At 52.1% G+C, this 20,000-nt stretch overlaps 1 protein-coding gene across 1 annotated transcript in view; it reads right to left on the bottom strand.

Moving 5' to 3' along the window:
• Positions 1-20,000, bottom strand: part of Myo18b (myosin XVIIIB) — a 200,747-nt gene that overhangs the window by 115,890 nt on the left and 64,857 nt on the right. Inside the window, 6 exon segments of the mRNA XM_051162160.1 lie at positions 809-917; positions 1,626-1,745; positions 9,556-9,645; positions 12,911-13,054; positions 13,297-13,425; positions 19,019-19,084. Of these exon segments, the coding sequence (XP_051018117.1) occupies positions 809-917; positions 1,626-1,745; positions 9,556-9,645; positions 12,911-13,054; positions 13,297-13,425; positions 19,019-19,084 (658 nt within the window).

The following is a 20,000-nucleotide window of genomic DNA, read 5'->3' as shown; positions in this document are numbered from 1 at the left end:
CTGGTGTCGATGAAGCACTCCCTGTTCATCGTCTGGGACCATCTGCACTTGAAGGTTGGGGGATCGGAGCCTGAGTGAAGGCCTCAAGTGGCACGGTGTGTTGCAAACACAGAGGAACATTTCAAAACTTGGGCCCCACCCAGGAGTCATCTTCACCAAAATGTGTATTTAAGATACAGCAATAGAAAAGTGTCTAACATAGACACTAACCCTTAATCGTTCTTGTGTGTGTGTGTGTGTGTGTGTGTGTGTGTGTGTGTGTGTGTGTGTACCTGTGTGGGGTTGCATGTGCATGTATATTTATGAACATGGAGGCCAGAGATCAACCTTGGATCCCGGCTCAGACCCCCTCCACCTTGCTTTTGTGAAACAGGGACTCTCACTATCACTGGGACTCACAAGTTAGGCAAGGTGGGTAGCTACCCAGCCCTGGAGAGCCATTTGTCTGTGCTGAGATTACATGCCTGTAACATTTCACCTGGCTTTTATTGAACACTAGGGGTCATTCCCGAAGCCGGCATGGGCAAGCCCTTTACCGAATGAGCCACCTTTCTAGTCCCTCTCTGCTTTTAAACATGACCCTTCATCTCTCACAGTGATCAGTTTTCACCATGGATTTGGTCAGACAGCACAGCGGCTGCGGCATCAGACTATGAGCCGCCCAAGGGCAGAGCTGTGTCTGTCCGCCGGCCACGGCAGGTGCGGTGTCGGTGGGATGCATGTGCCTGGTTCAGACTCATGCACAAATGAACCGTATGAAAGTGTTCCACCTGCCAGCATCAAGCCCTGAGGGTTCACCGCTGCTCACCTCCTCCTGCTTGCTTCTCTTCCAAGTTGGCCAGCTGGCTCCTCTGCTGGGCCTCCTGCAGTTGCCTTTGGGCTTCCCCCAATGCATCCTGCACTTGCTGATACTTAGCCTGGAAGAAAAGCCCAGTGTTGACTGAGGGTTGGACATGACAGAATCATGGATTGGGAAACTAGTCCTTTCCCACAGCGCTGTGAAAGGTTGGGCCTGGCAGAGGTCTTCAGGTCCCTGGGCCCTGGGCGGAATTAGCGTGGCTCTGGTGAGACCTTTGCTTTAGTTATTACAGAGGGCTACAGTAGGGAGCCCAGACCCTCTCCCTCTCTCCAGCTTCCTGTTTGGTTCAGCGAGCTTTGCCTCCTGCCATGATGCCAGTTGCCTTAGGTTTTTACCACAGGCTGAGCCAATGGGATAGGCCAAGACCCTCAGTCTCCAAACCCATGAACTAGCAAACCTCTTTGCTTTATTAAGCAGTCCACTTGTGGTATTTTGTTGTAGTAACAAAAATGGACTAAACTGGCCAAGACTGACCATTTGACAGGGGACCCATCCAAAGCCAGGGTTTGGTCACCTGTTATTCACGAGGCAAGCGTGGTATCCCTTGCACTTTTCCTACCCAAGGGTCCTCCAAGGTGGTGGACGTGCCACACACTTCATTCTTCCCCCAGCACAGGTCATTGCACCTCCCAGGCCTGTCCTCAGGACCCAGGACACAGAAGTCAGTCAGCCTGCGCACCTCACTCAGGCTGACAGGTCTCAGAGAAGCACCAGTAACCAGGATTCACTTCCAGCCGCCCCACTTAGGTCATCGTAAGTCCCTCACCTTGAGCTCCTGAACCTCTCGGAGGGCCTGAAGCCGCTCTGCCCGCTCGCTCTCCAGTGCCTCGCAGGTCACATCACCCTTGAAGCGTTCATCCGCAAGCTCTGAGGTCAAGTCTGTGATCTGAGGAGGAGAAACCACTGAGATGCTGACTGTTCTTTCCTCTGAACACCGCGCACTGCGCACAGCGCACCGCGCACAGCGCACCACGCACAGCGCAGGACAGTCCTGAGGACCAAGCGCTGCTCGGGAAAGGCAATCCCACTTCATAAACAGAAGGCTGACAGCTCACACTTTGAGATGCAACAGTTTGTGGTGTGAGAGAACTCTCTCGCTAGCGCACACTAGGTGCTCTGGTTTATCAGTTTTCCTCACTTCAAAAGGCAAGGGGGATGGGGTGGGGATGGGACTAATAGACCTATTGTGGGAAGTGACATAGCCCTGGAGAGTTTAGCCTGGCACATAGTAGGTTCTCAACTAAAGGCAGCTGAACCTGAATGGTCCTGCCATGCGGAGCCTTCTATGGCTCTCTGTGGGCCATGGTGGTACCAGCTCTCTGCCTTCCTGGCTTGTCCTGTGCGCACCTGGCCCGTCATGTTGCTAGTGATTACAAAGACCTGTTAGTAGGGACCAGAGAATTAGCAAGGCGTGCGAGGAACTGGGTGTTTCTAAAGGACTTTATAAAGGTGCCTTGCTTTCTCCCGAGCTGAGAGCTAAACACAGGCTCTGCCACCACAGGAAAGAAAAGGAAGCGAAGACCCAGCCTCCCAGTTCCTGGCCATTTCAAAGACCCCAGCACCAGAAAGTACAGGACTGTGAATTAAGGGTGTGTGTGTGTGTGTGTGTGTGTGTCTGTGTGTGTGTGTGTATACACAACATGGTCTCACATAGCGCAGGTACACTGCCGAGGCTGGCCTTGAACCCCTGGTCCTTCTGCCTCCCTGAGGCCCATGTGTACACCAACACCGTGCTGGAAATGGAACCCAGGGCTCTGTTGTATATATTTGTTTTAATTACAAATATAAAGTAGAGAGTCAGAGACTGTCAAAAGGAAGCAGAGTGCAAAGTCAAGTCTAAGAACACGTGGCTGCTTGGTCAGTCTTTCCAACCAGGGCCTTGGCTGTGGGGAGACACAAGTGCTGAGCGAGGTGGGGGTCCTCTATCCCTGAGCATTCAGACTGCGGATCATATGGACACATTGCCTCGTGTATGTAATGGAATATAGCTATGCCAACTCCTCCCATTTCCCACTCAGCTCGCCTCGTCTCCCTCAACACTTGCCTCTCCCATCTTTGTTGGCCCTTTTGTTTCCTGATAACTCACTAAGTCATGTTAGTGTGACCCACGTGTGGGTGTGGGCCATCAACGGGAGCCCAGGAGATGACAACAAAGCATGACTCTCCTCCCTCTCGGTTTTTGGCCACGTGAGCACAGCACAAGTTGTCTACTCATTTATGGAGACTGTTTCACAGGGGCCCATGGATGTGCCCTGAGATGCACCTCTGTCCTGCAGATTTCTTCTTGTTTTTGGAAATCAGAAAACACAACACAGTTGCGAAGGGAAGTCTCTGCCTTCCACAGAACTCTGCAAGGCTTACCAGCTCCTTAGAACCTCAGGAGGTTTGCGCGGTGCGAGCCCAGCGTCTAATGGCGATTTTGTCCTGGGCTGTCTTTAGCCCATTTGATTGACAAGCCATTCCTTCTCCTCTCCCAGTCTGGCCTAACGTCCTATAGCTGCCAGATGGAACCTTCCATAGTGTATTAGCTTAGCATACACCTCGCTTCCTAGACACTGGCTGAGAATGTTTTAGCATCTGTGGCCTGTAGTAGAGACTTCCTCGTTTGCAATAAGCTGCAACTGATAATCCCACCAGCGGACTTCAGGAGTGTTGATTTATAGTTTTCTTTGTTCTCTTAGCATATAACACTTCATAAAATTGTCACCATGTTGGACTGGGGCATTATGGGTAACCTGACTCTGTTCCCAGGATGTGGTCACTGCTATTCGGCTGTAGAACAAATGAGCTCTGGGGTGAGAGCTGTGTTGCTGGGAGAAACAGTTGTTCTACAGAAATGGAGGCCACTGTGTGTTCTGTGGACTTTCTTCCTCCTTCCAGCCTGTCTTTGCCCTGATGTGACCCAAATGGAAGCTTAAGGAGAGAGAGAGAGAGAGAGAGAGAGAGAGAGAGAGAGAGAGAGAGAGAGAGAGAGAGAGAGAAAATGGGGAGGAACTCCGAGACAACAGAGCAAGCACACGGTAAAGCCGCTATTTGAATGCACGCGTGTCTACTGCAACTCAAGTGGCTACCACACTGGGAGCTCCCAGGGGCACGGAGTGGGTGGCCTCTGAAAGGGGTCTTTCTGCTCTTCCTTAACCTGCTGGCTTTAAATCATGCACCAGGGGAGCCTAGCGCACCTCAGGGAAGTTTGCTAAAGTGCAAATTGCACACTGGAGTCCCCAAGGCGCAGCCACGAAGCTGAGCTCAGGAATCAGGAACAGAATCACAGGGACCTCAGCCTCCCTCTCCCCTCCCCCTCCCCCTCAACTCGGCCTCTCTTTGCTTTGGGCAAGTTAGACTTGCTTGTGGCCTTGTGAAGGCCCCATATGGGGCTGGGACAGTGGCCAGTACAATGCAGGAACATCCAGGGTCACACTCCTAGCCACCTCCCATCCTGGAAATGTGCCTCGACTCCAAGCAGGGGTACAAGGATCCCTCGCTTAGACAATTAGTGTGAAATTTAATTTGTGCTAATCTGTCTGAGCATGGGGAGCGCAAAATTAATTTAATGCATTAATTTTGAGTCTCGTGGAACCCACTGTCTAGAGCCCGAAGGACAGCCAGTGCTTTCAGCTGCAGAAGACTGCAACTCTCAGGTGCTGAAGCCCACGTAAACCTTACCCTTCCTCCTTCCCTGCCTGCCCCCCATCTCCTCTCCTTCCTCCCTCTCCTTCCTTCCCCTCTAGTCCCCCCATTCCTTCAAAGCATGGGCAGAGGTCCTATGGTGGGGCGGAGTGAACGCCACATTCGGAACTACGAAAACCAATTTAAGGATGGGTGACTCTGGCTTGCAAACATAGCAGTTTTTACAGATGTCATAGGCCAGTTGACAGGAAATTGCTTTAACAACCCTGCCTGGATCCACCCTGTGCTGCCATCAGCAGAAATGCCCTTTCTACTTAGGGACAATGGCTGTGAGGGCAGGACAGACAGAGGAGAACAAGAATGACGCCATCTGTCAAAGAGAAACAAACAAACACAAACAAACAAATAAAAAACTGGTCCAGCCTGATGGCACAGGCCGGTTACCCTGGCGACCCAGAGGCAGAAGGACCAAACTGAGTGAAACAGCAAGACATCTGTCTGTAAAAGAGGGCGGGGTCAGGCTCAGCGGTGGTGAGGCACTCGCTCGCAGTGTGTGTGCACGTCCTAGATCAGTTCCCAGTGTCGAGAAAAAAGCCTCCGGCACAGGTTGCAGCCAGGACAGATACGAACAGCTGAACACAGCTGTGGCTGTGGCTGTTATGGACCCTACAGTAATTATGTGCACACCTACTGTGTGCCTGGCCCCATACCGAGGACACACACGGTGTAATCAGAGATGAGTAGTCACTGGTAGGGATCCACATAGCCTGACCCTGCCTGCAACTCTGACTTTCAAAGATTCTCAAACCTGGGAACATTGCCTTGGGGGAGGGAAATGGAGAGAAAAAGAGACTATGAGATACAGGGTCAGACACAGGGGCTCCTGGCTAGTATCCTGCAGAGGGGCAGCGATTGACTACAACTGTGTGTGTGTGGTGTGTGTGTGCGCGTGTGTGTCTGTGTGTGTGCACATGTGTGCGTGTGTATGTGGTGTATGTGTGGTGTGTGCGTGTGTGCGTGTGTGTACGTGTGCGTGTATGTGTGTGTGGTGTGTACGTGTGTGTGTGTGTGTGTGTGTGTGTAAAAACCAGATAACCTTAATTATTGGCCGTGCCTTGCCTCTTGTTTGGCACTTTTTCTCTCTGTTGGTTTTTGCTGCAGATGCCAGGCTAGCTGGCCTGAGAACTTCTGGGGGTGCCTTCTTGCCTTTGCCTGTCATCCCCCAGAGGAAGCGCCAGCATCACAGATCCTGAGAGACACACCCAGTTCTTCCATGGGTTCAAGGACTCAAACTCAGGTCTGCACGCTTGGTGGCTTGAGGTTTCACCCACCAACCATCTCCCTGGCTCGTAATTACATGTCTCAGACCAGCAATCAGACAGGATCTAAATGTCCCCAACACAAAGACGGCATCAGTGTCCACAGTGCCGTGTGTGTGTGTGTGTGTGTGTGTGTGTGTCACTGCTCTGGCCTGTGTGTGCTGCATATGTGTATCAGCACGTCACACTGTTCCCCACCGACAGGGACAAGGCTTGTGGAAATATGTACGGTGGGAGCTGTTGCCCACTGGAGACAGACCAACCTGGGGCACATCTAAAATCAGATATAGTGCGGACTCTAGCTGCCCTATGGCCAAAGGGAGGACGCTATGTGGACCTCTGACCCCGCAGGTTCAGGGCAGCCCCACTGCAGTGTCAGCCAGCTCAGTCACAGATGAGCTGGTGGCTCTGGTCTCATGTCCCTGCCCTCTCGGCTGCCATGACCACTGGGCAGATCTAGAGCAAACACCTGGCACAGTGCCTGGGTCCTGGGCTCCCCTGGAAATGTGTGCTGGGTGCCAACATGACAGTGCCTGGGTTACGCCACAGCCGGGCCAGCTGGGCACACCATCACTGCTGACTAACACTGTCCACCCCAGCACTCCTGTCCACACATGGGCGGTGCTGACCACAAGCCACTCTGAGAGATGGTGCTGACTCAGCATCCTGACTGCAGGTGTGTCTGTCCTCGGCTGTGGGAGCCTTCAAACAGTGGACCCCCAAGGAGATCCCCCGAGGAATATCATGCTGGGTGAAGGCAAAGGCTCAAGCCTGGGGCTTACCAGAGGACAAACACGCAACCCAGACAGAGATTTCACCCAGTTCCGACAGCCTGTCAGACCAGTAAGCCAACATCCCTCTCTGCTGGACAAGCACAGATGTCACACACCACAGCAGGGACCTTCAGACCTTCAATCCTGGAAGCTTCCCTTGTGGCCTGTTAGACAGAAGAGCTCCTCCCATGGGCAGCCTCTCCCTGGTTCCCATTCCCTTGGCTTCACACAGATGGTAATTAACGTCACTGCAGTAACTACCTAATAAGCTAGGTCCTGATACTAGCCGCTGCTCCCCTGCTGAGACCCCTGAGTGGGGTACAAGGGCAAAGGGGAGCAGCACAGGTGTATGTGTGTGTCCTAAGTAGAAGCAATTCCCACAGTAAACTCTCTAGAACTCCTGCTCGAAATGCAGCCAGGGTCACCCTAGGCCTGGGCTCAGCACCACAGAGCCTGGGGTCTGGCTGTGTCCGCTCTGTTGGGCTCTACAGGGACGTGCCCCAGATTCCACAGTCAGACCCAGTGCTCTGCAACAGAGCCACCTCAGAGCAGACAAAGAAGCAGTGACATTGGGGATTCCCCTCCTGGGTCACACCTCCCTGGGAAAGCTTCAGAGCTACAGGTGCCTTTGCGGGCTCCTCAGGCAGAAAGCCCATGCAAATCAGAAATAGCTATTTTCTGGTAGAAAATTAGCACCTTTCTACAAGCACAGTGTGACATGGCCCAGGATGCCACACGCTTCTTTGGGATATAAGAGAGTGACAGTGGTGATGGACAGGAGACACTGCTGCTGCTGCTGACTGGAAAAAGCCACAGTGCCAGAAGTTGCTGCACAGGCCACTGGGGGAGATACCAACCAGCATGCTACAATACTGACGACCTTCCAGGCAATATGTGCCCACAGGAGCAACAGTGGCAGGACAGTTATGTGGGTGACCAGTGGCTTTCACATTAGAGCTGAGGTCTACTTCCCAGGGGGCAGGTCTGATTCTGTAATCCTGGTGGAAGCCCGTGGCTCGAGGAGGACCAGCGGGAAGGGACAAGGGAAGAAGAACAATCAATGTCCTTCATTCTCCACCTGGGTCTTCACAGTCAACGACACTATGGATTCAACAGTCCCTTTGTTTTTTGATGTAGCATGGCTCTACCAAAACACTTCTACAGGGCCAGAGCAAGATGGGTTGGCAGGTAAGGAAGGATGCCTGCTGTCAAGGTTAATAATCTGAGTTCAAACCCCAGAACCCACATGATGGGAGAAAGGAAACCACCTCTTCTTGCCATGTGTCGGGGGTGGGGTGGGGGGCTAGCATCTAACACGGAAGCCTCTGGTGGCATTGCTGGCTGCAGGACACTTGTCACTTGCCTGTGTGACATCAGCTTATCCATGAACGGTGACATCAATTTGCATGCCACAGATGCAGAGGCTGCCACACACACATACACATGCGCACATCCTTGCCAGCCCTCCCCTGCAGCCCCTTTCTATTCCGGCTGTTTGGGACCCTGAAGTGGCTCTCGCAGAGGCACTGATTGGCATTTCCTGATTGCTACTGAGTCTGAGCCTCTTCTCGTGAGTCTAATTGCACTCTTGAGCATGCAGATCTCTGAAATAAGAATGTCCCTGATGCTTAGAACATCATGGAAGACGGGGGAGAAAGAATGTAAGGGGCAGGTGTGCGTGTGTGTGTGTGCGCGCGCGCGTGTGCACGCGTGCTGTGATATCTGTCTTCTGATTGCACTCATGAGCTCACAGCAGCTGTGGTTAAGTGCACAAGATCAATTTTCCAGGAGGGTGGGGTAGGGACTCATGGCCACACCCCAGCTGAGGATCTAGTGCTAGGGAGGAGGAGTCATTTTCTTCAGATGCCTATGTTCCTGTGACAGCGCTCTCTCTCTCTCTCTCTCTCTCTCTCTCTCTCTCTCTCTCTCTCTCTCTCTCTCTCTCTCTCTCTCTCTTTCTCTCTCTCATGCACGCACACACAGATGATGTTAACTAAATGTGGTGGACCACAAAATATGGACGAGAAAAGAGGAAAGGACTTGTTGGAAAGGAGTTCAGTGTAGTGGGAGGGGGCAGGGGGAACAGGAGGGGAGTGTGATCAAAATAGATTCTATACATGTGTGGGGTTGTGAGAGAACACATTTTCAGAATACATATATTTTAAGCTTAGGGGCGGGAAACGTGGCTCAGTTACTGAAAGGACTCGCTGCTCTCCCAGCTCCAGGGAACCCAGTGCCCTCTTCTGGCCTCCTTGGGACCTGCACTCACATGAGCATACCCACACAAACACAGGAATAATTCCTTTTTAAAGAGTATATCATAAACAAAACATGTATCAGAGTCCTTGGCTACAGCAACCAAGGCTGCACGAGACTCTGTAGGTCTCAAAAAGGAAAAACTCAGCAGAGGCAAATTTCTGTGCAGTAGAACAGCAGGCAGCCTGTGAGGTAAGAGAGACATTTTCTCAGGCCCCAGGAAAGGTGACCTCACGGTGAACATGTTCCTCGTTCACGTGTACTGTGGACATGCAGATAGCTTTTAAATAAATTATGATAGCTTTAAAATAAATTAATCATAACTTGAGGGAAAGCAAAAAGAAAGAAGCTGCCCCACCCAGGAGCCATCCATCTGTCCATATTTCGGTCAGTTTTTAAACTTCCCTATTGGATGGCTTGTCTTCCAGTAGACTGGAAGGTTCTGCACGTTCTGCCATCTTCCTGTAACATGACAACTTTGACTCCATGTAAGCATCAGTATTTATCATGTCTTCTTCACTTCCCTCTCTAACCAACAGCCTCCCCTCTCCCCGACTCTGTCTCCTGTCATGGCTTATGTACAGAGCTTTTCTCTTTGGGACAAGCTGGCATTGCTAGTTGTATAGAGCCAGGAGGACGCAGGATGCCATGGCTGCCCGGGTGCTGGGCTGTGTGGCTGAGGGCCCGGCTCCCTCAGCCGATTCTCAGGGAGGCAGCCTACCTTGCTCTCCAGCAGGTCCCTGCTCTGTCTGAGCTCGCTCCTCGACTTCTCCGCCATCTGCAGCTTCTGTCTCAGCAACGTCAGCTCCTCCTGCAAGACAAAGGCCCCTGCAGATCTGGCCTCCCAGCCACAGGGGCCAAGGCTTTGGGGATGCGCAGTGACTTAGTGAGCTCTTCAGCGGCTGCGAGGACGCCCACGCAGTCCACGCTCGCTGGAAGGTTCTGAGATGCTCACATCACGTTAGTCGGTCCTTCACTCCGCATTTATACCTCGGGGTCGACTCCACATCCCACCCCACAGATTCATGGAATTATTGTTTTTCAATTAAAAATAGAACTTTTTAAAAGACTGGCTGTCACTTCTCCTTCACCATTTCCAAATAAAATCTCTGCTCTCAGTCTGACCCACACAGCTTGCTCTAGGGGCTCAGTGCAGATCTCTTAGACGGTGTGTGTGTGTGTGTGTGTGCGTGTGTGTGTATGTGTGTTGTGACCATGCAGTACTTCATCCTCATAAGTGTCACTCTTTCATGAGGGGCTGCTCTCCAAGCCTGTGATGCCATCATTGGAAGCAGTAGCAGGTGACTGAATGATGTATTGGCTGTGGGCACAAGGGACTACTACACTGCACTAAAGGAGGGAATACTAAACTGCACTAAAGAAGGGAACACTACACTGCACTAAAGAAGGGAACACTACACTGCACTAAAGAAGGGAACACTACACTGCACTAAAGAAGGGAACACTACACTGCACTAAAGAAGGGAACACTACACTGCACTAAAGAAGGGAACACTACACTGCACTAAAGAAGGGAACACTACACTGCACTAAAGAAGGGAATACTACACTGCACTAAAGAAGGGAACTCAACAGTGCACTAAAGAAGGGAACTCTACACTGCACTAAAGACAGGAACTCTACACTGCACTAAAGAAGGGAATTCTACACTGCACTAAAGAAGGGAACTCAACAGTGCACTAAAGAAGGGAACACTACACTGCACTAAAGAAGGGAACACTACACTGCACTAAAGAAGGGAATACTACACTGCACTAAAGAAGGGAACACTACACTGCACTAAAGAAGGGAACTCTACACTGCACTAAAGACAGGAACTCTACACTGCACTAAAGAAGGGAATTCTATGCTGCACTAAAGAAGGGAACTCTACACTGCACTAAAGAAGGGAACACTACACTGCGCTAAAGAAGGGAACTCTATGCTGCACTAAAGAAGGGAACTCTACACTGCACTAAAGAAGGGAATTCTATGCTGCACTAAAGAAGAGAACTCTACAGTGCACTAAAGAAGGGAACTCTACACTGCACTAAAGATAGGAACTCTACGCTGCACTAAAGAAGGGAACACTACGCTGCACTAAAGAAGGGAATTCTATGCTGCACTAAAGAAGGGAATTCTACACTGCACTAAAGAAGGGAACTCTACGCTGCACTAAAGACAGGAACTCTACACTGCACTAAAGAAGGGAACTCTACACTGCACTAAAGAAGGGAATACTACGCTGCACTAAAGAAGGGAATTCTATGCTGCACTAAAGACGGGAACTCTACACTGCACTAAAGAACAGAACTCTACACTGCACTAAAGAAGGGAATTCTACACTGCACTAAAGACGGGAACTCTACAGTGCACTAAAGAAGGAAACTCTACACTGCACTAAAGACGGGAACTCTACACTGCACTAAAGAAGGGAATTCTATGCTGCACTAAAGAAGGGAATTCTATGCTGCACTAAAGAAGGGAATTCTACACTGCACTAAAGAAGGGAATTCTATGCTGCACTAAAGAAGGGAACTCTACGCTGCACTAAAGAAGGAAACTCTACACTGCACTAAAGACGGGAACTCTACACTGCACTAAAGAAGGGAACTCTACGCTGCACTAAAGAAGGGAATTCTATGCTGCACTAAAGAAGGGAATTCTATGCTGCACTAAAGAAGGGAATTCTACACTGCACTAAAGAAGGGAATACTACACTGCACTAAAGACAGGAACTCTACGCTGCACTAAAGAAGGAAACTCTACACTGCACTAAAGACGGGAACTCTACACTGCACTAAAGAAGGGAATTCTATGCTGCACTAAAGAAGGGAACTCTACACTGCACTAAAGACGGGAACTCTACGCTGCACTAAAGAAGGGAATTCTATGCTGCACTAAAGAAGGGAACTCTACGCTGCACTAAAGAAGGGAACTCTACGCTGCACTAAAGAAGGGAACACTACGCTGCACTAAAGAAGGGAATTCTATGCTGCACTAAAGAAGGGAATTCTACACTGCACTAAAGAAGGGAACTCTACACTGCGCTAAAGAAGGGAACTCTACACTGCACTAAAAAAGGGAAATCTACACTGCACTAAAGAAGGGAATACTACACTGCACTAAAGAATGGAACACTACGCTGCACTAAAGAAGGGAATTCTACACTGCACTAAAGACAGGAACTCTACGCTGCACTAAAGACGGGAAATCTACACTGCACTAAAGAAGGGAATACTACACTACACTAAAGAAGGGAACTCTACACTGCACTAAAGAAGGGAATTCTACACTGCACTAAAGAATGGAATACTACTCTGCATAAAGAAGGGAACACTACACTGCACTAAACAATGGAATACTACACGGCACTAAAGAAGGGAACTCTACACTGCACTAAAGAAGGGAACTCTACACTGCACTAAAGAAGGGAACTCTACACTGCACTAAAGAAGGGAACACTACACTGCACTAAAGAATGGCTCCCTGAGATGCCCTTGGGGATATTTAGAGTAAACTGGTAAGAGCACAGTATACGCTTCACAGGAAGGGCCTCACCCAAAATTCTTGGGGTCAAAGTGTCGTATTTTGATTTTTTTTCCAGTTGGAGACACTTACATGGGCTTCACTAGATGAAGGATGCATTGCCTACCTCATATTTACTGTTTGTGTAAGAAATAAAGAAGCCGTTGCACAACTTGCTCATTTTTGCAAAAAAAAAAAAAAGTGTAAGAAAGCACACACCAGAAGCTGTCCAAAGTCCAAACCAGCTGCTCACCTGACAGGTGTGTGTGTGTATGTGTGTGTGTGTGTGTGTGTGTGTGTGTGTGTCCATGTGTGCATGCGCGCCCATGCACGCATTTGGCAGTGGAGGGATGACCCTTGTGGCTTGTGCATTTGACCAGCATCCCATAGAGCAGCTGTGTTTGGGGGAACACAGTCTCAGTCAATGGACGCCCCCAAGCAAAGAAATGGAGGACTGCTGAGCTGCTGGCCAGTGGCCACAACGTCCCTGAGCACTGGGTGCAAGCATGGGCAGGGGTGGTTATCACCACCCAGAGCCACAAACCCACCTCCTTGGCTCGAAGCTGCTCTGTGCCGAGAGTGGAACTCAGCAGCGGCCGGAGAGACGCCAGGAGCCCCCACCACGGCCAGTCCCTGACCTCTAGGAACACAGCCAGGTTCTTCCGGATGCACTGCCCAGCAAGCCTGCGGATCTGCAGAAGGAAAACGCGGTTGTGTGGGGCTCGCCTGCTCGGGAAAGAAGACAGGGGACAGACCAGATGGAGCATACAGGAACATGGCCTCGCATCTACTGCAGGTGACCCACATCACAGGCCAGGAGGGAGGTGGCCCATAAGCGGGCGCGCTCCTACAGAGGCACTGGAGTACCCCCGGGTGCGGTGTGCTGGAGGCTACACAGTCTTGCACACTCACCCCAGACCCGCATGGTCAGTACCTTCAGCTTCTTGCACTCCTGGCGGGACAGGAAGCCCCTGCAAGCCGCTTGGAAGAGAACAATGTTACGGGACACCAGCTTCTCTCGCTGCCTCTCCAGCCTGGAGATCACGCCCGCCTTGAGGAAAACCTGGGGGCAGGGGCAGAAGATACAGATGAGTCCTCTGCATGGCCGGGGTGTCCGAGGGTGCCACTTGGAACCCATCTCTCTTCTGCAGCTCAAAGGTGGAAGTGGCCTGTCAGCCTGCCTCCTCCTGCCTCCAGCTCCTTCCTGGCTACCCAGCATGCTCCACGAATCTGTAACAGGATAGATACCACCCTGGGGCTTTTACCAAGGCAAAATCTGGGCCTGGGGGTGTGGCTGAGTTGGCAGAGTGCTTGCCTAGCATGCAGGAAGTCCCAGAACCCATCCCTGTAGCACGGTGGCGTATGTGGGCATCCCAGCCCTTGGGTATTGGAAACAGAAGCATCAGAAGTCATCTCTCTAGCCGGGCGTGGTGGCTCATACCTTTAATCCCAGCACTCAGGAGGCAGAGGCAGGTGGATCGCTGAGAGTTCGAGGCAAGCCTGGTCTACAAAGCAAGTCTAGGACAGCCAAGGCTACACAGAGAAACCTTGTCTCAAAAAACAAAAACAAAAAACAAAAGCAAAAAAAAGTCATCTCTAGCTAGAGATGAGTTCAAAGCCAGCCTGGGCTACCTGAGATTCTGTCTCAAAGCAAAAACAAACAACAACACAAAGAAAAAAAGAAAAAGAAAAAGCTCCGCTAAACCACATCGTGAATTTCACCCTGATCCTGGTGGGAGGGGACTTCAGTCTGAGAGTCACCATCAGGGCAGGTGCGCCTAAAGTCCTCTGGGATGGAGTCCTCCCTGGACAGTGGCAACTGCAGGTCCTAAGGCCTTGCCCCAGGCTACCTTGAGCCTGTGCACTTAGGCTGGTCCCAAATGTTCACTTTTTGATCATTGGCAAATTCGTCTTAGAGAGAGAGCACCCCAATTCAGCATGGAAGTAGGGCAGAGGCTGCAGGAAGGGTGCTCTGCCCTCACATCTCCCCCAAAGCTGCTGGGCTCCTGCCCGAGTCCACACCTGCTGGGCTACAGAGCATCAATAATGGATGAAGGTGTTGGAGGTGCTGGGACCAACTCCGTAGCACCCCACGGGGTCTGTGAACAGACTGCAGAGAACAAGGTGACAGGAAACCCAGGGATGCCTTCAGTCAGTCGGCGGCAAAGGTGGCAGGTCCTGGGTTTGGAGATCTAAGGCTGTGGTGGCAGAGTATTTGGCAGAGTATGTCCCTGACTACACGTGGGCCCTACAGGTGAGTATGCCCTCGGTTGACCTGACCCAGTCCTATGCATGGGTCAGAACCCAAAGGTGCCAACTTCTCTGGTGTCACTGCACGGTGACACTGTCAACTAAGGACAATGTTTATTGAGTGCTTAGGACAGACCAGACCTGGACTTAACAGCCACACCTCGGCAGGCAGGATCCTAAGGGTTCGCTGTTTTGATCTTCTCATTTTATGGAGGGAGAAACAAAGGCACACCCAGGTTTTTACACGGGCTCTGGGGATGGGACTCAGGGGTAAACACTTCAGCGGTTGAGCTGTTGTCTCCCCAGGCCCCGGCATCTACAGGGTCTAAATCCCTTTTCACGATGCTTCATGAATAAGCTCCAGCTTGTTCCACAGTGGACCAAGAAATTCAATAGCTGATGGCCTGGAAAACTGAGACTCGAACCCAGAACTTGGGTTCACACATCGCAAGTTTGAAACCCAAAGGGAACTCTAACCCGACCAGAACAAAGGTCTCAGTGACTCCCCAGCACCCTAGACCATTTTCAGTGAGGGGCCCCTCGGTCTGTCAGATCGGATCGTGAGCATACAGGAAGGTGAGACAGCTCGGCTGAGGGGCCAACTGTTTTGTAAACCAGAGAGCGCTTGCTGTGACCCAGGACCACCAAGCCCATCAGCCTTTCTGAAATAGACACACCAGCCACTCCTGGCCCTCAGATGGCTCGATAATGACTGTATTAATTTCACAAGCTGGTGAGTCCCAAAGCTGCCATAAAAAAAAAAAAAAAAAAAGGAGAGCAAGAGAGATGAAATCAATGATCAAAACGGTGACAGCAAACTTCATATATTACAGTGGTGGGTGCTGCCCAGGCCACTATTGATTAAGTATGAGACTTTCATTTAAAAGATAATTGGAAAGGACTGTGCACAGGGTGGGAGCAAATCGGCCAAGTCCTCGGCGCTGCAGAGGCAGGTCCTGATCTCTTCTTTCTCTTCTTTTCTTTTTCCTTCCCTTTTTGAGAACACGATATGACCAAGCCGTCCTACCGAGCGTGGAATCACACTTTGTGGTAACTGTCAGGGCCCGCAGCACACACCTCCATGAGGTGCCAGGGGCTGGAAAAATCACGAAATCACAAGGAAAAACCTAGATGATTCTCTCCTCGTGGGACCCCGACAGAGAGAGGCAATCCCACGCCCACCTCTGAGGAATGCACAGGGGGGAGTCTCACTACTGCTCCCCATCTAAAACCAGAAAAGCCAGGCTTGTCCCAAGGTCTTGCTTGGCGACGCCTCCTGCACATGTGCTGAGGGACTCAATCCTCTCCTGGGGGTCACGTCACAGATTAGAGGAATTCTAGCTCTTTTAAAAAATACCCAGACCACTGGGCATGGTGGCACACACCTTTAATCCCAGCACTCCAGAGACAGAGGCAGAGGCAAGTGGATCGCTGTGAGTTCGAGGCCAGCCTGGTCTACAAAGCGAGTCCAGGACAGCCAAGGCTACACAGAGAGACCCTGTCTCAAAAAACAAACAAACAAACAAAAAATGCCCAGATCTTTGGGTGCCCTGAAGATTGCCTTTAATATGCATCCACCTGCATGAGTTTGTGTGCACCACACGCATGCAGGTGCCAGTGGAGGCCAGAAGAGGGCACTGGATCCCCTGGAGGTGCAGTTACCGGCAGCTGTAACCCACCAGGCAGCTGGGAATCGAACTCGTGCCCTCTAGAGCAGCACGTGCCCTTAACCAGAAAGCCATCTCTCCAGCTCTGGGGTTTTTAGTTCTTTAAAAGCATTAAAATGTGACCTTATGTGATAAGTAGCTTACACCACAGATTGCTGCAGTGGTGACATGGGCAGGAGGCAGAGAGCAGGCTCTGTGTTACAGATGTGGAAATTGAGGCACAAGCCAGTTAGGAAGCTTCGAGCCAGGGCAGGGACAGGGCCGCTGCTTCTCGCTCCAATGGGATTTCCAGTGGCTTCCTACCTGACAGTGCCAGCTTATACAGTGGCAAAGATTCTGTTCCTGCCCACGAGGAACCCAGCCTGGTGTTGAGCGTAACTCAGCAGAAGTCGACTTGGGCCCCATCACCCCTGGTGAATAGCAACCATTAATGTCGCCTTGCTACAGAAGGGTTCAGCATCCAGGATGGCAGCCCCTGGCTCTGTAAAACCTCACAGTAGTGTCTCATCTCTCCTTTGCTCCGCAGTGGCCGCCGAGACTGTGGGGACCAATTTCTGTATTCATAAAATAACGAGGTAATTCTCTAGCCCAGTGGTTCTCGGGCTCCAGCGTGCATCAAAGCCGCCTGGAGAGCCTGTGAGGGCAGCTGCTGGGCCCCACCCTGCAGCTCCTGCTCTAGTAGGTCCCAGTGGGTTCTAAGGATTTGGGGTTTGTGCAAGCTCTTGGGCAATGTTTCTGTGCATGGAATAGAGGGATGAAGAGGGTGGAACTGGGGACCCCTGCGCCCACCCCCAAGATGAGAGAGACTGTGGGGCCTGCGAGTACGCACTCTCCACTTTCACCAACGAGCAGCCGGAGCTCAGCATGTGGGGAGGACCTTGGGACTCCACAGCCTTTTTCTGTGGTCTCTAGAAATTAGTTAGCTCCCTAGAGCACAGTCTTCCGTCTGGAAGTCTACAGCTTGTGGGGAGAGCTCAGGAAGAGGCCGGCGTACTACTTCTGTCAGAAAGGACTGGGGGGGAGGCAATCTGGGTGAGCCCACAGCAAACTCGCCGAAGCTTGGACCAGAGGCCAGAGTGAGATGCTAGTGTGTTTAAAACAGCTTATCCAGCAGTGGGCAGTGGCATGTCTGGGGGCTCACCCAGGAGAAGGTTTCTGTAGGAAGGCTCTGAGACCACAGTGCCTGCCCGTGGGGAGAGCAGAGCTTTGCCCCGGGCCCCTGCAGTAGGGGGTCTGCCCACTCAGGCTAGCTGGCTATGGTAACCAACCTGTGAATGCCAGGGGTACTGAGGCACCACCCTTCTAGTCTGCACCTTTTCCAGTCTGGGTTCTGAGCTCGTGAGTGGTGCCCTGCCGGCCACCGACATGGTCCTTGAGTTCAAAACCCTGTGCCCGCGTCTCAGAGCTGGTAATGAGTATTGCCACAAAAACAAAGGACTGAGGGTTCTGGGGTCAAAGAAGTTAAGCAGCGCACAGGCATGCTGGGAAAGCACGGAGATCCACTCTTAACGTGTGAGCAGATGGGGAAGAGCTTTGAGCTTCAATCCCTTCAGGAAAATGGTATCTCTCCCCTCAGATCACCCCATACTCTTCCCAGGCCACTCGTCCATCGACTGGTTGCAGTGGACACAGACAAGGAGGGCTAGGGCTGTGTGACCACACTTGTGCCGGAGTAAGGGTCTGTGCTGTGGTCTGAACGTATGATGCCCCTCACAGGCTGAAGCACTGCAATGCTTAGTCCTCACCAGCTGGTGGCGCTGTTTGGGAAAGTCTATGAAACTTAAGGAGGTGGAGCCTTGCTGGAGGAAACACATGGGGGGGGAGGGCGGGGCATGAGCCTTAGGTTTTATTGGCAGGCTGCACTTCCTGCTTTCTCTCAGCTTCCCGACTGCCCTGGCAATGTGACCATTCAGAGGACTCCTCCCTCCTCACCTTCCACACCACCCAAAGCCAGAACACATCCTTTGTTGGTTTGCTCAGGCATTTTGTTGAATCCTGGTGCCATTAGAACATGGCTCTCACAGCAGTATTGACACCTTTCCCCTTTTGTAGGGATTTTGAAAAGAAATACCCATAAAGGCAGACTGAGGAGAGAGGAGAAAGGATCCTCCTTCATGAATATGCCACCTGCTTCATGAATATTCATGAGCACATTCTGCTGGAGCGCTCTCTCTCCCTCTCCCTCTCTCTCTCTCTCTCTCTCTCTCTCTCTCTCTCTCTCTCTGTTTCTCTCTCTCCCTCTCTGTCTCTCTCTCTCCCTCTCTGTCTCTCTCTCTCCCTCTCTCTCTCTCTCTCTCTCTCTCTCTCTCTCTCTCTCTCTCTCTCTCTCTCTCTCTCTCCCCCTCTCTCTCTCTCTCCCTCTCTCTCCTGCTTTCTTTGGTCTGTTACATAAGCTACAGTACAAACAGGTAGTCTCCTGCCTGGGTTCTTTCTTTTAAGGACACTTTCAGGTTGCATCCATTTCCCTCTGGAGCTCAGAAGGTCATTTAAGGACCCAGATGTCAACTCTTCCAGACTTGGCCTCCTGGGGACTCTAAGAATGACATTTCCAGTGTCACTTCTACACATGTGACACTAATGCCATTCATGACTTTGTAAGAGAGACAAGGACAGAAATAACCTGTCCCCTGCAGTCTAGAAAAGGGAGACCCAGAGTGTCAGTGAGTCATTGGGTGGGACAAGAATTGATGCTGAGCTCCTGTACGGACCGTGGGTGTCCTCAGCAGGGAGTCTACTCACTTGGCTGTGCCCCAGAGCCACTGCTTTCTTCTCCAGATCCAAGGTCTGCAAGAGTTCTTCTACCACCTAGGGTGGGGGAGGGGAGAAAAAGGAGAATTCAAAGAAAGCAGGGAGTAAAGAGACTCCAGCTAAAGGTCAGGCTCACTGCATGGCAGGGTGCAGGGTGCAGGGTGTGGGGTGCAGGGTGCAGGGTACCGGGTGTGGGGTTCAAAGTGCGGGGTGCAGGGTTCGGGGTTCAGGGTTCAGGGTGCAGGGTGCGGGATGCAGGGTGCGGGGTTCAAAGTGCGGGGTGCAGGGTTTGGGGTTCAGGGTGCAGGATGTGGGGTCCAGGCTGCAGGGTGCGGGATGCAGGGTGCAGGGTGCGGGGTTCAAAGTGCAGGGTGCAGGGTTTGGGGTTCAGGGTGCAGGGTGCAGGATGCAGGGTGCAGGATGCAGGGTGCAGGGTGTGGGGTTCAAAGTGCGGGGTGCAGGGTTCGGGGTTCAGGGTGCGGGGTGCAGGCTGCAGGCTGCAGGGTGCGGGATGCGGGATGCAGGGTTCAGGGTGCGGGGTGCAGGGTTTGGGGTTCAGGGTGCAGGGTGTGGGGTGCAAGCTGCAGTATGCGGGATGCAGGGTGCAGGGTGAGGGGTGAGGGGTGCAGGGCTCAGGGTGTGGGGTGCGGGGTGCAGTGTGCGGGACGCAGGGTGCAGGATGCAGGGTGTGGGGTGCAGGGTGCGGGGTGTGGGGTGCAGGTGTGGGGTATGGGATGCAGGGTGTGGGGTGCAGGTGTGGGGTGCAGGGTGCGGGGTGCAGGGTGCGGGGTGTGGGGTGCAGGTGTGGGGTATGGGATGCAGGGTGCGGGGTGCAGGGTGCGGGGTGCAGGAGCAAGTGGAGCCCTGACTCAGAAGGGCAAGCACAGGAGAGGAGCACACCCCAGGCCACAGCCTCACGCCGCACGCTGCACTAGAGACTCCACAAGGCCCTAGTGTGTCAGCCCTAGATCAC

The sequence above is a fragment of the Acomys russatus genome, chromosome 19 (assembly GCF_903995435.1).
Source record: "Acomys russatus chromosome 19, mAcoRus1.1, whole genome shotgun sequence".
Lineage (NCBI taxonomy): Eukaryota > Metazoa > Chordata > Mammalia > Rodentia > Muridae > Acomys > Acomys russatus.
Note: the sequence above shows the minus strand (reverse complement) of the source record. Positions and strands in the feature narration are given on the sequence as shown.